At 42.8% G+C, this 23,135-nt stretch overlaps 2 protein-coding genes across 7 annotated transcripts in view; both read left to right on the forward strand.

The window, feature by feature from the left end:
- The window catches only part of LOC115172691 (uncharacterized protein KIAA1522 homolog), a 54,317-nt gene extending 36,845 nt beyond the window's left edge, over positions 1–17,472 (forward strand). For 4 of the 6 annotated variants that reach the window (XM_029730377.1, XM_029730376.1, XM_029730379.1 and 1 more), the window contains 6 exons: positions 10,596–10,736; positions 10,866–10,909; positions 11,052–11,208; positions 11,378–11,491; positions 11,662–15,180; positions 15,284–17,472. In XM_029730377.1, the coding sequence (XP_029586237.1) occupies positions 10,596–10,736; positions 10,866–10,909; positions 11,052–11,208; positions 11,378–11,491; positions 11,662–15,180; positions 15,284–15,351 (4,043 nt within the window). In that variant the 3' untranslated portion in view covers positions 15,352–17,472. Of the gene's footprint in view, positions 1–8,068; positions 9,470–10,595; positions 10,737–10,865; positions 10,910–11,051; positions 11,209–11,377; positions 11,492–11,661; positions 15,181–15,283 lie in introns of those variants that run through there. The other 2 variants (XM_029730382.1, XM_029730383.1) reach the window with 2 other exon arrangements.
- A 3,715-nt stretch (positions 17,473–21,187) lies between these two features.
- LOC115172134 (CD276 antigen-like) lies at positions 21,188–23,078 on the forward strand. Its single transcript, XM_029729303.1, has 4 exons — positions 21,188–21,329; positions 21,483–21,830; positions 21,991–22,275; positions 22,414–23,078. Exons 1-4 carry the CDS (start codon positions 21,260–21,262, stop codon positions 22,584–22,586), a joined length of 876 nt encoding a protein of 291 aa, XP_029585163.1. The 5' UTR covers positions 21,188–21,259; the 3' UTR covers positions 22,587–23,078.
- Positions 23,079–23,135: the final 57 nt, after the last annotated feature.

Raw genomic sequence — 23,135 nt, forward strand, 5'->3', positions numbered from 1 at the left:
GTGCTTATCACTAGCTAAGCCCTTTGCTGTGGTGCAACCTGGCAGGGATGTGGGGAACACTCCTGACCTTTAAGTGTTTTAATTAGAGAACGACAGGGAAGTACTCTGGTCTGTACACAGGATCTCTGGCTTTAATTGATGTAATTACTGTGATTATCACATTTACTGTGTCTGGCTACTAATTCTGAAATGTGTGTGAGCTCAAGTCATTAGGGGTGTGTGTATTGGTGTGTGTGTAGTTGAATGTGTTTATTCACGGCATTCATGTGTGCTGACATGTTAAAACCGGAGGGATTGTCATGGCCTGTAGTGTCTGAAGATGAAATGGACTGGAACGAGGCAGACCAGACATCGGCAGGTATATCTGTTACACAGGCTCATATCTACCTGCTTACGTCGTAAGAGAAGTCTTCTTCATCGTAAGAGGGCAGTGTTGAATGTTTGTTCCTAGTTTCACCAGAAGCCAAGTGTTGTGTAAAACTCAGTGGGCCACAAGCTTAGACCTGGACTCATAAATTCTCTCACACAGTAGAGGTCGACCGATTATGATTTTTCAACACCGATACCGATTATTGGAGGACCAAAAAAATCCTCTACCGATTAATTGGCAATTTTTTATTATTCTTATTTTATTTTTATATATATATATATATATATATATATGTATGTATGTATGTATGTATGTATGTATGTATGTATGTATGTATGTATGTATGTATGTATGTATGTATGTATGTATGTATGTATGTATGTATGTATGTATGTATGTATGTATGAGAATTACAACAATACTGAATGAACACTTTTATTTTAACTTTTAACTAATACATAAATAAAATCAATTTAGTCTCAAATAAATAATGAAACATGTTCAATTTGGTTTAAATAATGCAAAAACACAGTGTTGGAGAAGAAAGTAAAAGTGCAATATGTGCCATGTAAAAAAGCTAACGTTTAAGTTCCTTGCTCAGAACATGAGAACATATGAAAGCTGGTGGTTCCTTTTAACATGAGTCTTCAATATTCCCAGGTAAGAAGTTTTAGGTTGTAGTTATTATAGGAATTATAGGACTATTTCTCTCTATATGATTTGTTTTTCATATACCTTTGACTATTGGATGTTCTTATAGGCACTTTAGTATTGCCAGTGTAACAGTATAGCTTCCGTCACTCTCCTCGCTCCTACCTGGGCTCGAACCAGGAACACATCGACAACAGCCACCCTCGAAGCAGCGTTACCCATGTAGAGCAAGGGGAACAACTACTCCAAGTCTGAGCGAGTGACGTTTGAAACGCTATTAGCGCACACCCCGCTAACTAGCTAGCCATTTCACATCGGTTACACCAGCTTAATCTCGGGGGTTGATAAGCTTGAAGTCATAAACAGCACAATGCTTGAAGAATTGCGAAGAGCTGCTGGCAAACGCACGAAGGTGCTGTTTGAATGAATGCTTACGAGCCTGCTGCTGCCTACCATCGCTCAGTCAGACTGCTCTATCAAATATCAAATCATAGACTTAATTATAACATAATAACACACAGAAATACGAGCCTTTGGTCATTAATATGGTCGAATCCGGAAACTATCATTTCGAAAACGAAACGTTTATTATTTCAGTGAAATACAGAACCGTTCCGTATTTTATCTAACGGATGGCATCCCTAAGTCTAAATATTCCTGTTACATTGCACAACCTTCAATGTTATGTCATAATTATGTACAATTCTGGCAAAGTAATTACGGCCTTTGTTAGGAATAAATGGACTTCACACAGTTCGCAATGAGCCAGGCGGCCCAAACTGCTGTATATACCCTGACTGCTTGCACGGAACGCAAGAGAAGTGACACAAATTCATGTTAGCAGGCAATATTAACTAAATATTCAGGTTTAAAAATATATACTTGTGTATTGATTTTAAAGAAAGGCATTGATGTTTATGGTTAGGTACATTGGTGCAACGACAGTGCTTCTTTCGCAAATGCGCTTGTTAAATCATCACCCGTTTGTTGAAGTAGGCTGTGATTCGATGAGAAATTAACAGGTACTGCATCGATTATATGCAACGCAGGACACGTTAGATAAACTAGTAATATCATCAACCATGTGTAGTTAACTAGTGATTATGTTAAGATTGATAGTTTTTTATAAGATAAGTTTAATGCTAGCTAGCAACTTACCTTGGCTTCTTGCTGCCCTCGCGTAACAGGTAGTCAGCCTGCCATGCAGGCTCCTCGTGGAGTGCAATGTAAGGCAGGTGGTTAGAGCGTTGGACTAGTAACCGGAAGGTTGCAAAAACGAATCCCCGAATCCCCCCTGAACAAGGCAGTTAACCCCCGTTCCTAGGCCGTCATTGAAAATAAGAATGTGTTCTTAATCTGACTTGCCTAGTTAAATAAATGTGTAAAAAAACAACAACAAAAAACAATCGGTGGCCAAAAATTGTTATGAAAACCTGATATCGGCCCCAATGAATCGGCCATTCCGATTAATCGGTCGACCTCTAGCCTAGGCATATCCAATGTATTGGTCCTACATACAAATGAAGTATTTACAAAAACAATATAAAAGCAACAGATATACAGTACCAGTCAAAAGTTTGGACACACCTACTCATTCCAGGGTTTTTCTTTATTTTTACTATTTTCTACATTGTAGAATAATAGTGAAGACATCAACTATGAAATAACACATCTGAAATCATGTAGTAACCAAAAAAGTGTTAAACAAATCAAAATATATTTGAGATTCTTCAAAGTAGCCACCCTTTGCCTTGATGACAGCTTTGCACACTGGCATTCAATTAACAGGTGTGCCTTGTTAAAAGTTAATTTGTGGAATTTCTTTTGTTAATGCCTTTGAGCCAATCAGTTGTGTTGTGACACGGTAGGGGTGGTATACAGAAGATAGGGCTATTTGGTAAAAGACCAAATAGCCCAAGTGATTTATTTAGAATTCAAGGCACACTTAACCAGTATGTCTACCACAGCATTCTGCAGCGATACGCCATCCCATCTGGTGGGACAATCATTTGTTTTTCAACAGGACAATGACCCAACCCACCTCCAGGCTGTGTAAGGGCTATTTGACCAAGAAGGAGAGTGATGGAGTGCTGCATCACATGACCTGGCCTCCACAATCACCCGACCTCAACCCAATTGAGGTGGGTTCAGCATATGTGGGAACTCCTTCAAGACTGTTGGAAAAACATTCAAGGTGAAGCTGGTTGAGAGAATGCTAAGAGTGTACAAAACTGTCATCAAGGCAAAGGGTGGCTACTTTGAAGAATCTCAAATATACAATATATTTGGATTTAACACTTCTTTGGTTACTACATGATTCCACATGTTATTTTGTAGTTTTGATGTCTTCACTATTATTCTACAATGTAGAAAATACTAAAAATAAAGAGAAACCTTGAATGAGTAGATGTGTCCAAACTTTTGACTGGTACTGTACATAAAAAATATATAAAATGTCTTATACACAAACTTTGTTACACACGTGTCCTTCACTAAAAAAGGTGCATCCCAGGTGTAGAAGATTACATTTAACTTTCACCGTTGCATTTTTGATCGGCGGGGGCCGCTTACTGGAGAGGGGTGGCTTCCAAATGTCATCATCCAAATCCTCTACATCCTCTGCTCTGTGGTGAGTAAAATAAAGGGACATGTTGTTGTAAGACACACAGAATTACAGTTGACTAAATTTACAAAACAACATTACTGTAAAGTAAAAACACCAAGCCTAAACTTTATATGTACAGTGACTCACATAGGTGTGAAACACACACACACACACACAATGCAAACAGTAACACTTTGGAGACAAAGGCAGAGGTGAGAACCACAAATAAACAATGGCTATGAGAGTTTAGTGGCCTCTCCAAAGTTACAAGTGTGAAACTTAGAACAGCAAACAATGAACTAATATGAAACATAGACAATAACTGGCCAGGTCGCAGTTGTAAATGAGAGCTTGTTCTCAACTAGCTTACCTGGTTAAATGAAGGTGAAATAAAACCAAAAAAAATTATAACTTAGGCCTACGTAACAAGTAATTTCTATGTAAACTAAATCCAAAGCACAAAAAGCAGACAACTTAATATAGTAATTAGCTAAAATGAAGTCATGAAAATAATTTACTTGCCGATCTAAAAGTGGATCCAATCCTTCTAGAAAGCAATCTTCATCGCCCGTGTCAAAATACTTGTTTTCCTAAATCGCTCCCCTGATCCGAATCCGACCAGTATACTTCTATACTTCTATGTTGGTATACTTATTCATAGCTGCCTTTTTTTTAGCTTCCTGTTCAATATTCTTAGTTTTACGATTATTTTCCCCCCTTGAGAAGCAATCTTTTATGCTAAAGCAATGAAATATGTTTTTCAATGTAGCGTGCTCGGTGCGTCTCTTCTCTGAGTCAGGTAGCAATAGTTCGCATTACGCATTAAAGGTTCTAGGCCTTGCTTTGTCCCACCCAAGTCAACTGCATATCCCTGGAAAACGTATCTCATTGGCTACAAGACTGTCAAGGTACCATAGTTGCCAATCCCCTGTGTAATGGATGCCAAAGTGGGCAACGTCATATTTTTGATGTGCAAAGATATAGTCACTCGGGGGATGTTCGATGTTGCCATTAAGTCATACATCATCAGATAACATTGGTAATAGGCTAGATGTGTTCCTACCAACCTAAGGATTAATTTCATAACCTCCATGTAGCTATAGCTCAAACACAGACCAAATTGAAGATTACCTTGTAAGATCTCCAACTGCTCTTAAATGCTAGTAAAACTAAATGCATGCTTTTTCACCGATCGCTGCCCGCACCCGCCCGCTCGACCAGCATCACTACTCTGAATGGTTCTGACTTAGAATATGTGGACAACGGCAAATACCTAGGTGTCTGGTTAGACTGTAAACTCTCCTTCCAGACTCATATTAAACCTTTCCAATCCAAAATTAAATCTAGAGTCGGCTTCCTCTTTCGCAACAAAGCCTCCTTCACTCACGCTGCCTAACATACCCTCGTAAAACTGAGTATCCTACTGATCCTCGACTTCGGCGATGTCATTTACAAAATAGCCTCCAACACTCTACTCAGAAAACTGGATGCAGTCTATCACAGTGCCATCCGTTTTGTCACCAAAGCCCCATATACCACCCACCACTGCGACCTGTATGCTCTCGTCGGCTGGCCCTCGCTACATATTCGTCGCCAGACCCACTGGCTCCAGGTCATCTATAAGTCTTTGCTAGGTAAAGCCCCGCCTTATCTCAGCTCACTGGTCACGATAACAACACCCATCCGTATCACGTGCTCCAGGAGGTATATCTCACTGGTCATCCCCAAAGCCAACACCTCCATTGGCCGCCTTTCCTTCCAGTTCTCTGCTGCCAATGACTGGAATGAATTGCAAAAATCACTGAAGTTGGAGACTTATATCTCCCTCACTAACTTTAAGCACCAGCTATCTGAGCAGCTTACTGATCGCTGTACACAGCCCATCTGTAAAAAGCCCATCCTATCGACTTACCTCATCCCCATATTGTTTTTATTCACTTTTTTGCTCTTTTGCCACCAGTATTTCTACTTCCACATCATCATCTGCACATCTTTCAGTCCAGTGTTAATTTGCTAAATTGTAATTACTTCGCTACTATGGCCTATTTATTGCCTTACCTTCTCACTCCATTTGCACACACTGTATATAGACTTTTTCTATTGTGTTATTGACTGTACGTTTGTTTATTCCATGTGTAACTCTGTGTTGTTGTCTGTGTTGCACTGCTTAGCTTTATCTTGGCCAGGTCGCAGTTGTAAATGAGAACTTGTTGTCAACTGGCCTACCTGGTTAAATAAAGGTGAAATTAGAATTTTTTTGCTGTTTGGTGAAAACGTTGTGTAAAATAAACATTTTGACTCTTGGGGCTGGTGATCAATAACGGTAGGTCACAGGCAGACAAATAAGGCATCATCATGATCTGTGGAGTTCCAGCTTTCGGTGTGAATCGACGTATTCCATCTTTATTTTGTTTCGGCTATGAAAAAGCCAACTGACACTTACTCTTGTGTTACTGACTTGTTGCACCCTCGACAACTACTATGATTATTATTATTTGACCATGCTGGTCATTTATGAACATTTGAACATCTTGGCCATGTGCTGTTATAATCTCCACCCGGCACAGCCAGAAGAGGACTGGCCATCCCTCATAGCCTGGTTCCTCTCTAGGTTTCTTCCTAGGTTTTGGCCTTTCTAGGGAGTTTTTCCTAGCCACCGTGCTTCTACACCTGCATTGCTTGCTGTTTGGGGTTTTAGGCTGAGTTTCTGTACAGCACTTTGAGATATCAGCTGATGTAAGAAGGGCTATATAAATAAATTTGATTTGATTTACGCTCCACAACTCTAACCGGAATTTAGGTTGTAGCCATCTTGAAATGAGGTCCTCGGCTCGGCCTGCTCTTATATATTCATATGGCCATATATGGTAGTAAGTCACACCAAAGGTTTTAAGGCATACATCAATAGCCAAGATACTCAGCTTTTCGCAGACACCCTGCTTTTGCAGATAGGGGCTACCGTTCTCATAGCAGACTGAATTGAATAAAACAATCTAATAAGGTCCCCAAATATGGGGACATTACATTTAAGAGGTTAAAAGTCTGTAGGATCTGGCAGACAGCAGCAGATGGAACACTCACAGCAGCAAAGAATGTCTGTCTGTCTGTCTATTGCTCTCTCAAAACACAGAGAGGCATGTTAGGGCAGAGTCAGCTGTGTTTGTGTGCACCATATGAAGTCTACCTGTGTCAGAATGTATCAGCGCCACCTTGATAACTGCTAGATCCTGGGTAACAGGCGAGAACTCATTCTGATGATTTCCCTCTCGCCTAATCTGACTCATTAAATAGACTCTGTTACTGGTTGAATAATCATGTCATTGACTTAATTCCTGAAAGACTAATACCTAGCCTTCAGAAAGTATTCGTACCAGTTGACTTATTCCACATTTTGTTGTGTTACTGCCTGAATTCTAAATGGATTAAATATTTTTTCTTTCTTGCCCACCTACGTACCATACCCCATAATGAGTGAAAACATATTTTTAGAAATGTTCGCAAATGTATTGATAATGAAATACAGAATATCTCATTTATATAAATATTCACACCACTGAGTCAATACTTTGTAGAACCATTTACCAATAGGGGCCCTTCTTTGCGAGGCATTGGAACACCCAGCTGGTCTTCGGTTGAATTTGTGTTTGAAATTCACTGCTCCACTGAGGGACATTACAGATAATTGTATGTGTGGGGTACAGAGATGAGGTAGTCATTCAACAATCATGTTCAACACTTATTGCACACAGAGTGAGTCCATGCAGCTTATTATGTGACTTCAGCTCATTTTTACTCCTGAACTTATTTAGGCTTTGCATAACAAAGGGGTTGAATACTGATTGACTCAAGACATTTCAGCTTTCAATTTGTAATTAATTTCAAAATCTTTCTAAAAACATAATTCCACTTTTATATTATGGGGGATTATGTGTAGGCCAGTGACACAAAATCTACATTAAATCCATTTTAAATTCAGGCTGTAACAACAACATGTGGAAAAAGTCAAGGGGTGTGAATTATTTTTGAAGGCACTGTACCATTAGTTTGCATTATCGACTAGAGCTGTAACTGTAATGCAAAGGGACATAGCTAAATGCCCAGCATTGTTCTCCACATTCAATTATGTGTCAAATGTAGTGTACATTCATAATATCACACAATCTCACATGTTATTTGTATTTCATTGAGTCTGTAAGCTGATCTTTGATGTCAGAGCATTAAGCTGTTAGGTATCATACATATTAGATTGGGTATTGGCACTGAAATCCCTGGAGTAAACATCAGTTTGGGGGCTCACAGCCTCCCTCTTAAATCCTACTGGTGTTCTATCAGACTCCAGTGACAGATGGGTTAATACTGTGATTTAATATGAACTGAATTACAATAGGAACAAACAAAAGGCTGTGGGACATCATCAGACCCCCTCCAAATGCTCTGTCTGTCTGTGTGTTTATGGTATTACTATTTCCTATCTGTGTTTCACTGGTGTATTTATATTGTAAATCTATTAGTGATCGTGGCTGTACTTACATTTTTCCATTTCCTCCCCTTGTTTCTGTTTTATCCCGGTCTACAAAGGGCTCATTTCTCGATTATCCATGAATGACAATGTCATGTTGCTATAATCAAACAACCAATCTATGCAAAATATGCTGGTAGAGCACAGACAGAGCCACTGATGGTCCACGTGATTCATGTTGCCTAAGAAAGTTCCATTCATCCTGGTGAAATACCTGGAGCACTGTGTGAAGGTCTGAGTCATACAGCATGATGATAACATGGAAATGTTTTCTGTTTGCTCAGATGTTATACATTCCTTGTCATGTTTGCTCACTGCACAAGGAGGTAAATAGACAATTTTCCCAGGTTGAGATTGAAGTTTGTACATTACGGTAGTACACATCTTCAGACATGCCCCATGGGAAGTAAGGAGCGTCAGTTGCAGATTTGCTAAAGGGATGTAAAGTAGTAAGAGATATTAGCCTCTCCACAAAATTCTTGCCAGCAGTAAATCGCAGGGAATGATGTATTCAGTTTATTACTTCAGTCCAGTTAGATCCCATTGACCGTGTTGATAGATAGAAGTAATTAGGTACATGATTTCAATGTGTAACATTTATTCTATTGTGTATTCTCTCCCAACAGGATTGATCTTGTTTAATAACTAAAACCTTCATAGTTTCTAGCTCCTTTACTCCACCTTGTGGTCAGACTTCAAAAGGAACTCGTTCTTCAAGGATTACTGGATCTCCTCATCTCCTCTGTCAGTTAGACCAGAGTACTTTTCAGAAATGGCACAGTAGCTAGTCAGTATGATAAATGGCTGCTTCAAGCAGATAAGAGCTTCAACTGTCTAACCACTTTTCCTCTTTCCCTTTGTGTGTGTCGAATCCCAGCATGGTCGGTGTCATAATCACGTTCTGACCAATCCAGGGTCAGCATGTCCACAAACAAGGAGCAGTGGGATCAGTTGCCTGGGGTATGAGGAGGGGGGTGTTTGCGTGAGGGATGGGCAGAATTAAGCTGTTGGGATTAGTGTCTGAGCTCTCATTGTCTAGTGATGGAAGTGGAACCACTAGAATTGGGGAATACTAACAACAACATCAAGCAAGATTTTTTTCTACCCGGTTCACTGAATTATTTTGTCTGTGTTGGATGTTGATCTACCCTGCATTTTTAGTTCTACTCACTGGGATAGTTTTGAATTCATGTCATTTTTCTAAGGATAAGATCTGTTTTTCAAAATTTAGGGGGATTATATTACCATGGTATCTCAGTAGCCATGGTGGTGCTTTTGACTCAGAATGTTTGTCTGCCAGTGCCTTTGCTTTTCAAGAGGAAAGGTGAGTTACGGTATAGGTTGAGTCCTGGACATTCTCAGACAGGGTTTTCATTTATGATACATACCTTGAATTATTTTCTTGAAGTTTTATGGTCAAGCGAATGTTCCTTCTTTAGGCGATACGGGCAGGGTGAGTTAACTGGTTCAATTTATATGAGTTAGAGTGAATTCATTAGTGAATACCTGTTGTCATAAAATGTGTCAAACTGTTTGCTATTGGTGTGATACAGAGGCATGGCAAGCCCTGAAGAGCCATTCTAAACTATCTCCCCTTATGATGTTAAAATGTTGGCTAAATGTCTTTTGGTGACTCTGTCACTGAGAGCTTGTATTTACTTAACTGGGATACTGTAACTGTGTCTGAAAAACATGTAATTCATCAATCATCCTGACTGAATTTACAGTTTGTGTGAACTTGCTATTGTCAGGAGGATAAAATGAAGTGGTCAAAGAGGGTGTATTTCCAGGGTGAACAGCCAGAGACGGTGCTTTATAGCAGGGATCGCTCAGAGCACATGGTCCACAGGACTCATTCCAGCATGGTCTTCCTAGCCCCACAGAACATGTACAGAACATGGCTAAATATAAAGCAGCTTTGATTACCTAAAGATTGCAGGCTTACCACATGGCCACGGCTGCCCCACACTCTCAGCATTACTTAACTGGTTATCACCTCACTGATCCTAGATCTGTTCAGGACTGTTGTCCTCAAGGGGCACTATCCTGCTACTGTCCTCGTGATAACCCTATGACACTGCTACTCTGGATTATATGAGAGTAGGACTGTTTGGGGAATATACTGGCTGGTTATGTCAATGAAGCCTGCTGGGACTTGTGGTTCATGTAGTTGATGAACACCATTTGAATGTTGAGGCCAATTTATCAACTCTTGATTTTTATTGCACATAGCAGCCATTTTATAGTGATCTATATAAAGATTAGATGACTTGTTTTGGAACAGGATTGATGAGAAGAGATTTATATCAGTTCACATTCCTCTTTTTGTGGATATAATATCAAATTATCTTGGTGCAATGTAGTTTTGTCAAATATATTGTGCATTTGTTTACACATTTCTTTATTTTGTATTATATATCCACTCACATTCTATCTCTTTCTCCTCCCAGCAGTCCCAAAGCAGGAGGATGAGGGGACTCACGTCCCTTCACACGTCCAGGAGAATGTGTTCATCGAGGGCAGCCGGCCCAAGTACCTGGAGGACCTGCACACTGAGGCCCAGGAGGGACTCAAACTTCAGCAGCAAGAAGGTACTAAAGCCCCCTCCAAATCCCTCCAAATACTCACACTTACTCCAACACCTACCCCTGATAAGATTAATGCTTTAGGTGAAGTTACTGTGTGGTACTGTATTTGAAATAATTTGACCTTTATTTCAGAAACAAATAATGGGGTGGATTACCAGGATGACCAAAGCATCGCTGTAAGTTTCCCATTCTACATTTCATCCACGGTGCTACATCAAATCACTAAACATTGTCCCGTCACAAATTCACACCATTCACAGCTGCTTTAATTAAGTGTATACAAATCATTTACTTTGGAATTTTCTGTGATTTCTACAGTCGACAGTGACCCGGCAGCATGACGAGACTGAGAGTGACAGTTACAGAGAGAGGAGAGGCTCTTTGTCAGACAGCACTATACTAGACACCATGTCCCAGGTCTCAACACGCTCCGCTGTCTCCACACGGTCCTCACGGTCAGGACTGACCCGCCAAGGTAACATGACATGACCATAACCAGAAAACAATTCATACTGGAACCACTTTAAACCTTTTCCAACCAGTGATTGTTTGATTTCCTTTGTCTTCAATGTGTTTTAGAGTAAACAGTGGAGTGAAAGCGGCTGTTGTTGGTTTTTGTTAATTTTGACCTAATATTTCTCCAGCATCAACCTTCAGGCCCCTGAAGTCAGAGAAGAAGCCAGAGAAGGCCAAGGCCAGGAGGAGACACAGGAGAACCACAGTTATGGGGATACCACAACACATCCAGAGGGAACTGGGTACGTTACTCATTATTTATGCTCTAAATGAATTGAAATGTCAATATAGACCATTGTGAAGATACCTGTGGATAATTTCACCCTTAATAAAAGCTTCTGTGCTTGTATTTGCTTGTGTGGCTGTTTATTCTGTCCTGGCTGTTTATTTGTCCTGTTGTTCCTCACTAAAGGGCTGGATAGAGCATCATGGGCAGCTCGTCAGGTTATAGATGAGGGCGGGCTCCATAACGGGGAGAGCCTGGACATCCACACCATCGATGGGCCTCACCTAGCTGATTCCCAGGAGGGGGTGAGGATATATCTTCAGTCTGTAGATGGCCTGCAGCCCGTCAGTGAGGACCAGGTTCAGACGTTCCCCTCCCGGGCTGGTCACACAGATGACCTGGCTCTCCTCCAGCGCATGGGCCCCCAGCTGTGCGGCCTGAAGAGGCCTAATTCTCTGGCCGTCCCCTGGATGACCACGGCGTCCGGCCTGCTGCACCATCCCCCCAGCCCCGTCATGTCCATGTCCCCCCAGGCCACCTACATGTCTAAGATCATCCCCAATGCCGTGCTGCCACCCTCCATCGACGTGGTGGAGATTAGCCATAACCGCAGCCGGAGCAGTGTCCGTACCGTCAGTAAGAGCAGACTCCTGCTGGCCAGCCCTGCCTCCTCCAGAGCCTCCTCCCGCGCTTCCGCCATGTCCTCCGCCTCCCGATACAACCCACCACACTTCTCTGACAGCTCTGGATGGAGCCACTCTGAGTCCTCTGAGACCCTGGTGTCTGACTCCTCCACCGTCTTCTCCAACAGCACCACCAGACAGGGGGGGGATGGGGAGGGCTCATCCAGGGAGATGGCCCTGGACAGAGAGAGTATCCACTCCTCTGTCAGTAAGGCCTCCAGGACCTCAACCATCAAAGGCAAGGGGAAAGCCAGAGGGGATGATGGCAAACAGGAGGGGCCCTTCATCCGGAGCCTATCTGTGATGAAGTCCAAGAGGGCACCGGCCCCACCCAGCCGCTCCTACTCCTTACACAAGGACAAGATGAAGCGGCGCTCGCGGGACCTGACTGACATCAGGGTGGCTGCCCCTCCCCAAAGCAGCCCAGTCCGTGGTGGGGAGGCTAAGGCAGTCAGTGCTGTGGAGACCGGCTGTTCTCCCATGCCCTCCAGTAACAAAAGTAGCCCTGGATATGCAGCAGACACCAGCTCTCTGGATGAGTCCTCGGGCTCTGTGACCAACTCCTTTAACACCCAACAGCAGGCAGCCGGGGAAGAGGAGAGGAATGAGCAGCCAGGCTCCACAGGCTTCTCTCCCCAGAAACAGACCCCCCAGGAAAACATCATGAAGAAGACTGTTTCCCCCTCCGGCGGCTACCCCAGCCCGGGTGGCATGCCCACCCTCCCCTCCGAACAAACCCATAACTCATCCCCAGGAAACAAGAGGGGCATCCTGGCCAAACTAGCAAGCATTTTCCCCAAGGCACCATCCCCATCACCTGTTATTCAGCCACAGGCCTCTGACAGCAGCAAGACGCCTCGTCCATCCCCTCCAGTCGACAATGTAACTTCCTCACCTTCAGTCATGGCACTCAGAGAGCTGTTCAACATCCCTCCCCCACCCAAAGTGTGTGCCCCCTCTCCTCCTCCCCCGGAGGTATGGGCACACAACAAGCGCACTTTTGAACTGCTGCTAGGTCCCCCGGCCCCCAACAACACGGATACGGGGGTGCGAAAGAACCCAAAGGATCGACGACAGCAGAGGCAGTCTCCTTCCACATCAAGAGAGGCTTCTGTTAAGAACGTGTCACCTGAGAGGAGAGGTGAGGAGTCTGCACCAGAGCAGGAGGCAGGAGGTGTGCTAGAGAGGGTCACTGAGCCTCTGTCTAAAGAGCAGACCGGTAATCCAGCAGCACTAACATCTGTGTCAGGAAAGGTTCAGGGGAGTCCAAAGATCCAGGAAAAAGATGGGTTGAGTCCAGTGGTTATAGAAGTGGGAGATAAAGGACCGACTCAAATAGAGCCTTCTGAAGGAATGAAAAGGAATAGTGAAGTGGCACAGAAAGTTGAACAAGAGAGGGTACAAGGAAGTCAGTTGGTGGTTGAACCAGAGAAGGTCAAGGTAAGTCAGATGATAGGTAAACTAGAGAAGGTCCAGGCAAGTTGGTTGGTAAATGAAAAGTCAGCGAACGCCTCAGTAGCTCCAGGAAGGGGCCTAGGAAAAGTAAATACAGAAATACAGACTCCTGCTACAGAGAAAAGGACTGAAGCTCAACTTAAAATGGACATGTTGTCTATGCTTAGCCCTGCTCTAGCACGCGTCTCGCCATCTCCTTCTCCTCCCCCAGCACACTATCCTCCCCTTCCCCCTTCCAAACAGACCCCGCCAGTGGCCATACTTGGGGTCCCCTCAGCTTCTACACCTGCTCCAGAGCTCCCACTAGTCTACCCCACTGGGGAATCCTTCTGGCCTCCTCCCCCACCTCCCATGGACTTGGCCACCCTTGGCGATGAGCTTGACCTCCCCCTTCCCCCACCACCCAGTGGTTGTGAGGAGGGGGTTATTATGACAGAACCTGTGCCCCCTGTTTCAGAGGGGACAGTGGGTGTTCCAAACCCTGCCCGACCTGCACCTCAGGAAGTTTCATCTGTACCCCAGGGAATACCGCAGCCCAGTCCAGGGATCACAGAGTGCCAGAACCAAGAGAAGAAGTCCCTCAGCAAGAGCTCTCCCACTCCCCCAGAGGAAGCCCCCACTCCTGTGGTCACCCCCTCCCTTCTGCAGATGGTCAAGCTGAGGTCTGTCAATAATGGTGACCAGGGTCTGAAAAAAGACCAGAGTCAGGGACAGAACCAGACAGAGGTCACTTTGAGGGCCAAACAACCCAGTAACGGGGAGGCTCCCCAGAAGCCTATTCGAAGGTCTCTGATCATGACAGCTCCCCCTCCCACTGTCACATCCCCACCTACTACTGTTGTCTCACAACTTCCCACAGCCACTGTCCCAGAGGCAGCCCTAACCTCAGCCACTGTCCCAGAGGCAGCCCTAACCTCAGCCACTGTCCCAGAGGCAGCCCTAACCTCAGCCACTGTCCCAGAGGCAGCCCTAACCTCAGCCACTGTCCCAGTGGCAGCCCTAACCTCAGCCACTGTCCCAGTGGCAGCCCTAACCTCAGCCACTGTCCCAGTGGCAGCCCTAACCTCAGCCCCAACCACAGCCAAGTTCCAGCCCAGCATAGTTCATTTACCCTCAAAGTCATCTATTGTCACCTCTCCTACAAGTAAGTCTCCTCCTGCCTCAGCCACCATGAGGATGCAGGAGGCCATTCGCTTGAGGACAGAGGCCAGAAGTAAAGAGGGGCCTCCCTCTCATCTCAGCCTGCACTCCCCAACTTCACCAACAGGTCTCAAGTTCCCCTCATCTACCGCCAGTTTCATCTTCGCCAAGAGCACAAAGAAGGTTGTCATAGAGACCCTCTCAACCCCTGAGGCCCAGGCCAATCTCACAAAGAACCTGGTGGCTGAGCTTTCATCTATGTCAAATCCAGCCAAGTCCACAGAAACACAGAAAGAGGTAGCAGTCAAGGTGCCGCCACCTGTGGCAAGAAAACCCAGGCTTAAGGTCACAGATGCAGAGCCCAGTGTGGAGACTGAGCATGTGCAAACTGCGGGACAGGAAGCACAGCCAGCAGACAACACTGAGGGTAAGGGATCTGTGATTCTGACACAACCATATTTGCCTCCTTTGTTACAACTATTGTCCATTCATGTTGATCTGATCTGACTTATCTTTCTCTCCTATCAAAGGTTCTCCAGAGGCTCCAAACGGGACAGCAGTAAGTGTTGAAGTGTCACCACCATCATCATCCACATGAGCAACACTGCCACTTGGCAAGGACTAATCATTCACAAAGACAGACTGACTTTTACCTGTAAATTGAGAAGACCCAATGTGTCAAACACCATATGTCAATCACAATATGCAAGAGGGAGAGAGATGGATCAAGGGGTGAGTGGATGAGAACTACAGAGCCTTCTGAAGACAAGGCAACAGGACATAGCTAAATGTTGCCTTCTCAACAACAAAAAACAATCCTTTGAGTTTATATGGAAATGGTGTTGGTCTTTAATTTCTCTAATACTATTTTTCTATTTTAGAGTATTTTTCTTTGTCAGAAGGACTTCTTACTGGTCTGATTAACAATAGACAGACATGGACAGCATGCTGGTCTAGGTACAAGTCTAGGATGCCCTCTAGTGTCAACTATGGAATGTTACAGCTACTGCCGTTTGGTACACAAAACAATGAGGAGTTTTATAATCCACTTGTCTGGATTATATACCAGAATGTTGTATTTTTATATATTCATATCATTATAAGATCATGCACTATTAAATTGTGTTAAGTTCCCATTTCATCCTTCATGTTTTTGCATTAAACATTATTTACCTAAGATCTTTTTCCTGTAGACATCTACCATTACATTTTGGGAGAAAAAAAAATATCTCGTTTTTTTCTTTTGTTCTACGTTTCAATATATGTCAATATTTTATGAAGTCATCTGATGTCATATTTCCTTATCTCCCTAGCAACTAAAATGATGTCAGAACTGGATGATGTCAATTGTTCTGAGGATGAGAATCCCAATTCATGTTTTGTTTCTGTTGTTGATATGAATGTACATAGACTTGTACTGGAAGCTCACCCAGTGTGTAAATCAAATCTCAGTCTTTCTCTAGGAGTATTGGGGCAAATAGGTATTTGTCTTGTTTTTAATTACTTGTCCCTCAGATTTAGATACATTTCCTTTCAACCAGATTGGAGCTATAGTATACATTGCATTTATGTTGCTAAATTGTCCAGAAATTGGGATATTCCTCAAGTGAATGAAATCTGCTTTGGAAGTACTAAATATTATTCAAAGTGATTTCAATGATCAATTATTCTGAAAAATTATTAAGTATAGTTTCACTTATTTCAATATAACAGAATAAATTGATTTATTCACAATGAATGAATTTAGCCATATCATTATTTCTACCCTGTTTCTGAAACATTTTGAGAAAAGTTCTGTCAATATTTTCAGTCAGTTAGATCCATTTATGTGACACACACACACACACACACACACACACACACACACACACACACACACACACACACACACACACACACACACACACACTTCCTGCTCTCAGGTTTCCCCCAGGTTTGTACCTGTTCCATCTTATCAGGATGTTGAAACCTCACATTCACACACGTCTGGTTTTCCAGTGTCCATCTTAGACACATCTATATGTTCACAGTCATAATTTAGACTAATTATAAAATAGATTGACTGTATATGTAATGAATATTTTAATATTATTATTTCGATTTTACATAATAGATTGTTTATATTTGAATGTTTGTGTTTTGTCTGTGTCAAACCTTGACAGAGGTAACAAAATAATCTGTTACCTTTGTCGAGGTTTATTTTTAAACCAGATGTTTATTGTATTATGGTTGCTGAGCTGCTATATAAACTCTTATCAGAGGGTATGTCTGAGAGAATCCATGGGGAATAAGAGATTGAATTTATGTGAGCGGATGGATCTCTGTTGGGGCTTAACTAAATGCCTTAATATGAATTGGGGTGGATCTTGATTTACAATGACAAATGAATAAGCAGGTCATAGAAGATACTAGAATAACTTCAAAGTTTATTTGGCAACGTCCTTGCGTCACTGACGTTGTGCGTCATTTGGCGGACTCTAGCTTCTGTCACAGGCTTTCACCTCATCGAGAGGGAAGCCAGGGCTAGGCGCAGTCAGTAACAAAGAGTTACAGTAAGTGCATGGAGTATCAGTAGGTCATTCGTTCCTCAGCATAAACTGTGAAACACCAGTGCCTGGACTGCTGCTGATTCACTGAAGGACTTATTTTATTGTGTAGCATTGCTGGTTGAATAAAGTCAACTCTGTCATGACCTGGACATCATGAATCACTCAAAGGATTTTTTGTTTCTCTCCAGTTATTTAAGACAATGGTTCACAAATGTTTTGCTTCGTGACCCACCAATTTAAGTGTCTGTTGAGTCGTGACCCAGCATAAATGATTGAGTGGTGAAAAAAAACATACTCAGACCATAGAATAAGTATAGAAAAGTTATTAATAAAACCCTCCTCAAAACATTACTGAATGTAGATTTGAGTATGAGTTCTAGAGACAAAAAAAAATAAAATACTATATAATAATGACATTGTAAAAATGCACAAAAAATATTATCCCGCAAACCAGTTTGGGAACCACTGATTTAAGACTTCCTTCTCTGGTTCTCTCACTTCTATGGTACTCCTGGTTTTACTATCAATGGTGACTAACTACATTGATGTAAGAGTAAGACTGTCTGTGTCCCTGTCGCTATAGTTGAATTTGAGATATACAGTATTATGTTATTTTGTTATGGGTTAACACATCAGTAGTGCCAATGATTTACCATATGACTGTTTTGGTAATAAATAATAAATTGTTTACCAGTTAAAACCCACAGTCTTTCTCAAACATTAAGTGTGTGCTGAATTTACCACTATACAGAGTGGTTAGTAAAACTGTTTGTGTTTCTGTGTCTGTAGATACGTTTACCACAGGAGGTTGGTGATACCTTAATTGGGGAGGACGAGCTTGTGGTAATGGCTGGAGTGGAATTAGTGGAATGGTATTTGTAGTAACTTGACAAGGAATGCCCACACGCATTTCACTATTACTTTACTTTCAACCCAATAACTAAAAGGTGTACAGCCAGGTACAAACGGTCCAAAAATAGCAGAACTATATAGCCCACTCAACCTGTGGTAGAATCACATTGCACAAATCTGACTCTTAGTGATGACATCATCAAAGGGGAAAGGTCATGGTCAATGCCAATAATAACCATGTAATTATTTATATAGTGTCCACACTATAACAGTATCAAACACATGGTTTCCAGACATTATGAGCCGTCCTCCCCTCAGCAGGCTCCACTGGTTTCAGATCTCTGTTCCCAGTGTGTCCAAGCTTGCCATCCATGGTGAAGATGTAGTCCTAGACTGCAGCTTCCCTGACTGGAGGATAGACGATGAGATTGTCCACCGTTTCTACCACAGCCAAGACCAACAGAACAAGCCTGTACCTTTCTAAGAAAGAAAAGGGAATAACCTCTCTCAGGATGAAACGTACAGTATCACCCTAGAAGATGCAGGAAATTACACCTGCTTTGTGGGCACAGTAACTGGCACTCAGAAGACATCCTTATTACTAAAGTTTGCCGGTGACAACGATATCTTAACTTTAGCAAATACCAGTCTCAACGTCAACAGTGAAGAGATGACTCCGGGATGCTGGCCTTCTAGGCAGAGTTGCAAAGAAAAAGCCATATCTCAGACTGGCCAACAAAAAGAAAAGATTAAGATGGGCAAAAGAACACAGACACTGGACAGAGGAACTTCGCCTAGAAGGCCAGCATCCCGGAGTCGCCTCTTCACTGTTGACGTTGAGACTGGTATTTTACGGGTACTAAACTCAGCAAAAAAGGAAACGTCCTCTCACTGTCAACTGCATTTATTTTCAGCAAACTTAACGTGTAAATATTTGTATGAACATAAGATTCAACAACTGAGATGTAACAATAACAGTCAGTATCTGGTGTGGCCACCAGCTGCATTAAGTACTGCAGTGCATCTCCTCCTCATCGACTGCACCAGATTTCCCAGTTCTCCAGTTCTTGCTGTGAGATGTTACCCCACTCTTCCATCAAGGCACCTGCAAGTTCCCGGACATTTCTGGGGGGAATGGCCCTAGCCCTCACCCTCTGATCCAACAGGTCCCAGACATGCTAAGTGGGATTGAGATCCAGGCTCCTCGCTGGCCATGGCCGAACACTGACATTCCTGTCTTGCAGGAAATCACGCACAGAACGAGCAGTATGGCTGGTGGCATTGTCATGCTGGAGGGTCATGTCAGGATGAGCCTGCAGGAAGGTACCACATGAGGGAGGAGGATGTCTTCTCTGTAACGCACAGCATTGAGATTGCCTGCAATGACAACAAGCTCAGTCCGATGATGCTGTGACACACCGGCCCAGACCATGACGGACCCTCCATCTCCAAATTGATCTCGCTCCAGAGTACAGGCCTCGGTGTAACGCTCATTCCTTCGACAATAAACGTGAATCCGACCATCACCCCTGGTGAGACAAAACCGCAACTCGTCAGTGAAGAGCACTTTTTGCCAGTCCTGTCTGGTACAGCGACGGTGGGTTTGTGCCCATAGGCGACGTTGTTGCCGGTGATGTCTGGTGAGGACCTGCCTTACAACAGGCCTACAAGCCCTCAGTCCAGCCTCTCTCAGCCTATTGCGGACAGTCTGAGCACTGATGGAGAGATTGTGCGCTCTTGGTGTAACTAAGGCAGTTGTTGTCGCCATCCTGTACCTGTCCCGCAGGTGTGAAGTTCGGATGTACCGATCCTGTGCAGGTGTTGTTACACGTGGTCTGCCACTGCGAGGACGATCAGCTGTCCGTCCTGTCTTCCTGTAGCGCTGTCTTAGGCGTCTCACAGTACGGACATTGCAATTTATTGCCCTGGTCACATCTGCAGTCCTCATGCCTCCTTGCAGCATGCCTAAGGCAGAAAGACCTCTTTAGTGTCCTAAGTTTTCATAACTGTGACCTTAATTGCCTACCGTCTGTAAGCTGTTAGTGTCTTAACGACCGTTCCACAGGTGCATGTTCATTAATTGTTTATGGTTCATTGAACAAGCATGGGAAACAGTGTTTAAACCCTTTACAATGAAGATCTGTGAAGTTATTTGGATTTTTACGACATGTCTTTGAAAGACAGGGTCCTGAAAAAGGGCCGTTTCTTTTTTTGCTGAGTTTGACTGAGGACTTTCAGAAGAAAGTTCTTTGTTTCTGGCCATTTTGAACCTGTAATCGAACCAACAAATGCTGAAGCTCCACATACTCAACTAGTCTAAATAAATCCAGTTATATTGCTTCTTTAATCAGAACAGTTTTCAGCTGTGCTAACATAATTGCAAAAGGGTTTTCTAATGATCAATTAGCCTTTTAAAATTATAAACTTGGATTAGCTAACACAACGTGCCATTGGAACACAGGAGTGATGGTTGCTGATAATGGGCCTTTGTACGCCTATGTAGATATCCCATTAAAAAAAATCAGCCGTTTCCAGCTACAATAGTCATTTACAACATAAAAAATGTCTACACTGTATTTCTGATCAATTTGATGTTATTTTAATGGACCCATTTTTTTGCTTTTCTTTAAAAAACACGGACATTTGTAAGTGACCCCAAACATTTTCACGGTAGTGTATATACTAGGATGTATTTTCTATTGGTCCGTGGGCCTACGAAAGGGGTGTGGCCCACGAGCCGCCAGTTGACCATCCCTGATTTAGTGGGCCAAAGCTCTCTGTTGAGTAACAAGGCCAGAGGTTTATTGTTACGAAACTCTCCTATCAGAGGCCGTAAAAAAAGAAGGGCTTCCTTGAGAAATAAGGGATTGGAATGGATTCATGTTGATCTCTGTTGGTGGCTAAAAACGAAATTCCTTTATATGATCAAAACAGAATGGGAGTGTCATGGAGCCATGTCAGACATGGGCGGAGTCACAGTGAGATTAAGTACAGTAAATTGAGAAGATCAGTAGTTCCTTCATTTTCAAAATACATTGCAAGACACCAGTGCCTGGACTGCAGCTAATTCATTGAAGGACTTGATTGAATACAGTAAACTCTGTCATGAGTTGGAAATCCTGGGTCACTCAATTATGTTTTGTTTCAATCCTGTTCTTCAAGGGATCTTATTCTGGTAAAACAACTTTCTATGGTACTCTTCTTTTACTGTCAATGGTAACTAACTACTTAAATGTAAGGAGTAATGTGTATCTGATCAAAAGTGTCACTGTAATCATGATATCTTAGATGGGGTAGTGAGACTGTCTGTGTCCCTGTCTGTCTATAGTTGAATTTGAGATCAAGGTTCCCAGTGAACCCCTGCTTTCCATCGTGGGGCAGCATGTGGTCCTAGACTGCAGTTTTCCTGTGGGAAAGGTCTGGGACCTGGCCAGCAGTGTGATCACGTGGCAGAGAGGCCTGGAGGTGATCCACAGCTTCTACTACGGTCAGGACCAACTGGACAGACAGAGCAGACATTATGCCAACAGAACAAGCCTGTACCACTCAGAGATGAAGAGGGGTAATGCCTCTCTCAGGCTGGACCATACCAACCTGGGGGACAAAGGAGACTATACCTGCTCTGTGAGCACAGTGCTGGGCAGTCAGAAGAAGATCTTTCCCCTGAAATTAGCAGGTATGATAGCATATTAAACATTTTCCACTTTGTGGACTGAAAATGACTGATGTCCTAGAAAAGCACTGTTCTTTGTCACACTCTTTTGATGTAAAATGCTTACTAAGATACTTTATATTCTTTCATGCCATTAAACTGTGTCCATGACCTCTTATTTCAGCATACTACCCAGAGCCACACCTGGACTTCACAGCATCTCCAAGCAATGTGGAGCTAGTCTTGACCTCACAGGGAGGGTACCCCCGACCCTCGGTGCAGTGGCTGGATGACAGCGGTGATGATGTCACTAATAAAACAGTCATACATCTTTTAGAGGACACACATGGACTATACTCTGTCTTCAGCACACTGACCCTACAGGGACCAGTCAACAAGACCTTCACTTTCATCCTGAAGAACAAGGACCTGGGACAGGAGATCAGAAGAGCGATCACACTTCACTCAGGTAAATAGACAATATCCTGGATGTGAAAACCCTTGACATTGCCTCTACTGCATGAATGTTGAGAGACAGAGAGAAATATAGGAGTTCAGTTGTTTAGACGTACAGTATAATCGCAATGTTCAAACATTTTCTCCTCAGCAAACGAGAGGTCAGTGGAAAAAAGCAGAATTTCTGAAGACAACAGAAAAAGATGGACGATTCTTGTTCCTATAGTGACATTTGTACTGCTGTTGTTTGTGCTATTAACATCAGCACTGAGAAAAACATGCTGTGGGCCAGAGGAAAATATAAATAATGGATGGAATCTATGATTTTTGACAGACTGGGCAGCATTGCAAACAGAGTATTTTCCCAAGAAGTTACTGCCATATTACTTTATAGTTTACCATGTACATTTGGGTGGTACTTAAGTTCTCAGATACAGAAATGTGCCAATATTTAGTTGTTTTGTTTATTTATCAGAGAGAGAGACAAAAAACAGCTAATCCATGATCCAATGGATGCTGTTGAAACAATGAAAAATGCCAAGTTCCACTGACTATAATGAGCATTGTAATGGTGGTTGTACTGGAACTGCTGGTAGAGCAGTAAGTGGCATCGAGATCATGCTTAAAGTCACACAAAAAGGTTCTATCACAAAAATATATTGAAGTATCAAAATCATGTTAATTTGAGTTTATCTGCCTTAGTGGATGAACAAAAGATTTACACTACATAGGTCATGATATACTGAGAACAATACAGTAATTGTATTACTCACTTTTCAGACTGTCGCCATGTCATGTTAATGGAATGTAAAAAAAGAGCACCCATAGCTTTCTGTACCAGTCAGTTTATTAGCGCAATCAAGGTGAGGCAAT

This window comes from Salmo trutta, chromosome 33 (assembly GCF_901001165.1).
Source record: "Salmo trutta chromosome 33, fSalTru1.1, whole genome shotgun sequence".
Lineage (NCBI taxonomy): Eukaryota > Metazoa > Chordata > Actinopteri > Salmoniformes > Salmonidae > Salmo > Salmo trutta.

Excerpts from the sequence above, each read along its gene's own strand:
- LOC115172134 (XM_029729303.1), top strand. The coding sequence starts at position 21,260 with ATGAGTTGGAAATCCTGGGTCACTCAATTATGTTTTGTTTCAATCCTG. Across the intron at positions 21,831-21,990 it reads CTTTCCCCTGAAATTAGCAG|CATACTACCCAGAGCCACAC; the intron begins GTATGATAGCAT and ends CTCTTATTTCAG. Across the intron at positions 22,276-22,413 it reads AGCGATCACACTTCACTCAG|CAAACGAGAGGTCAGTGGAA; the intron begins GTAAATAGACAA and ends TTTTCTCCTCAG.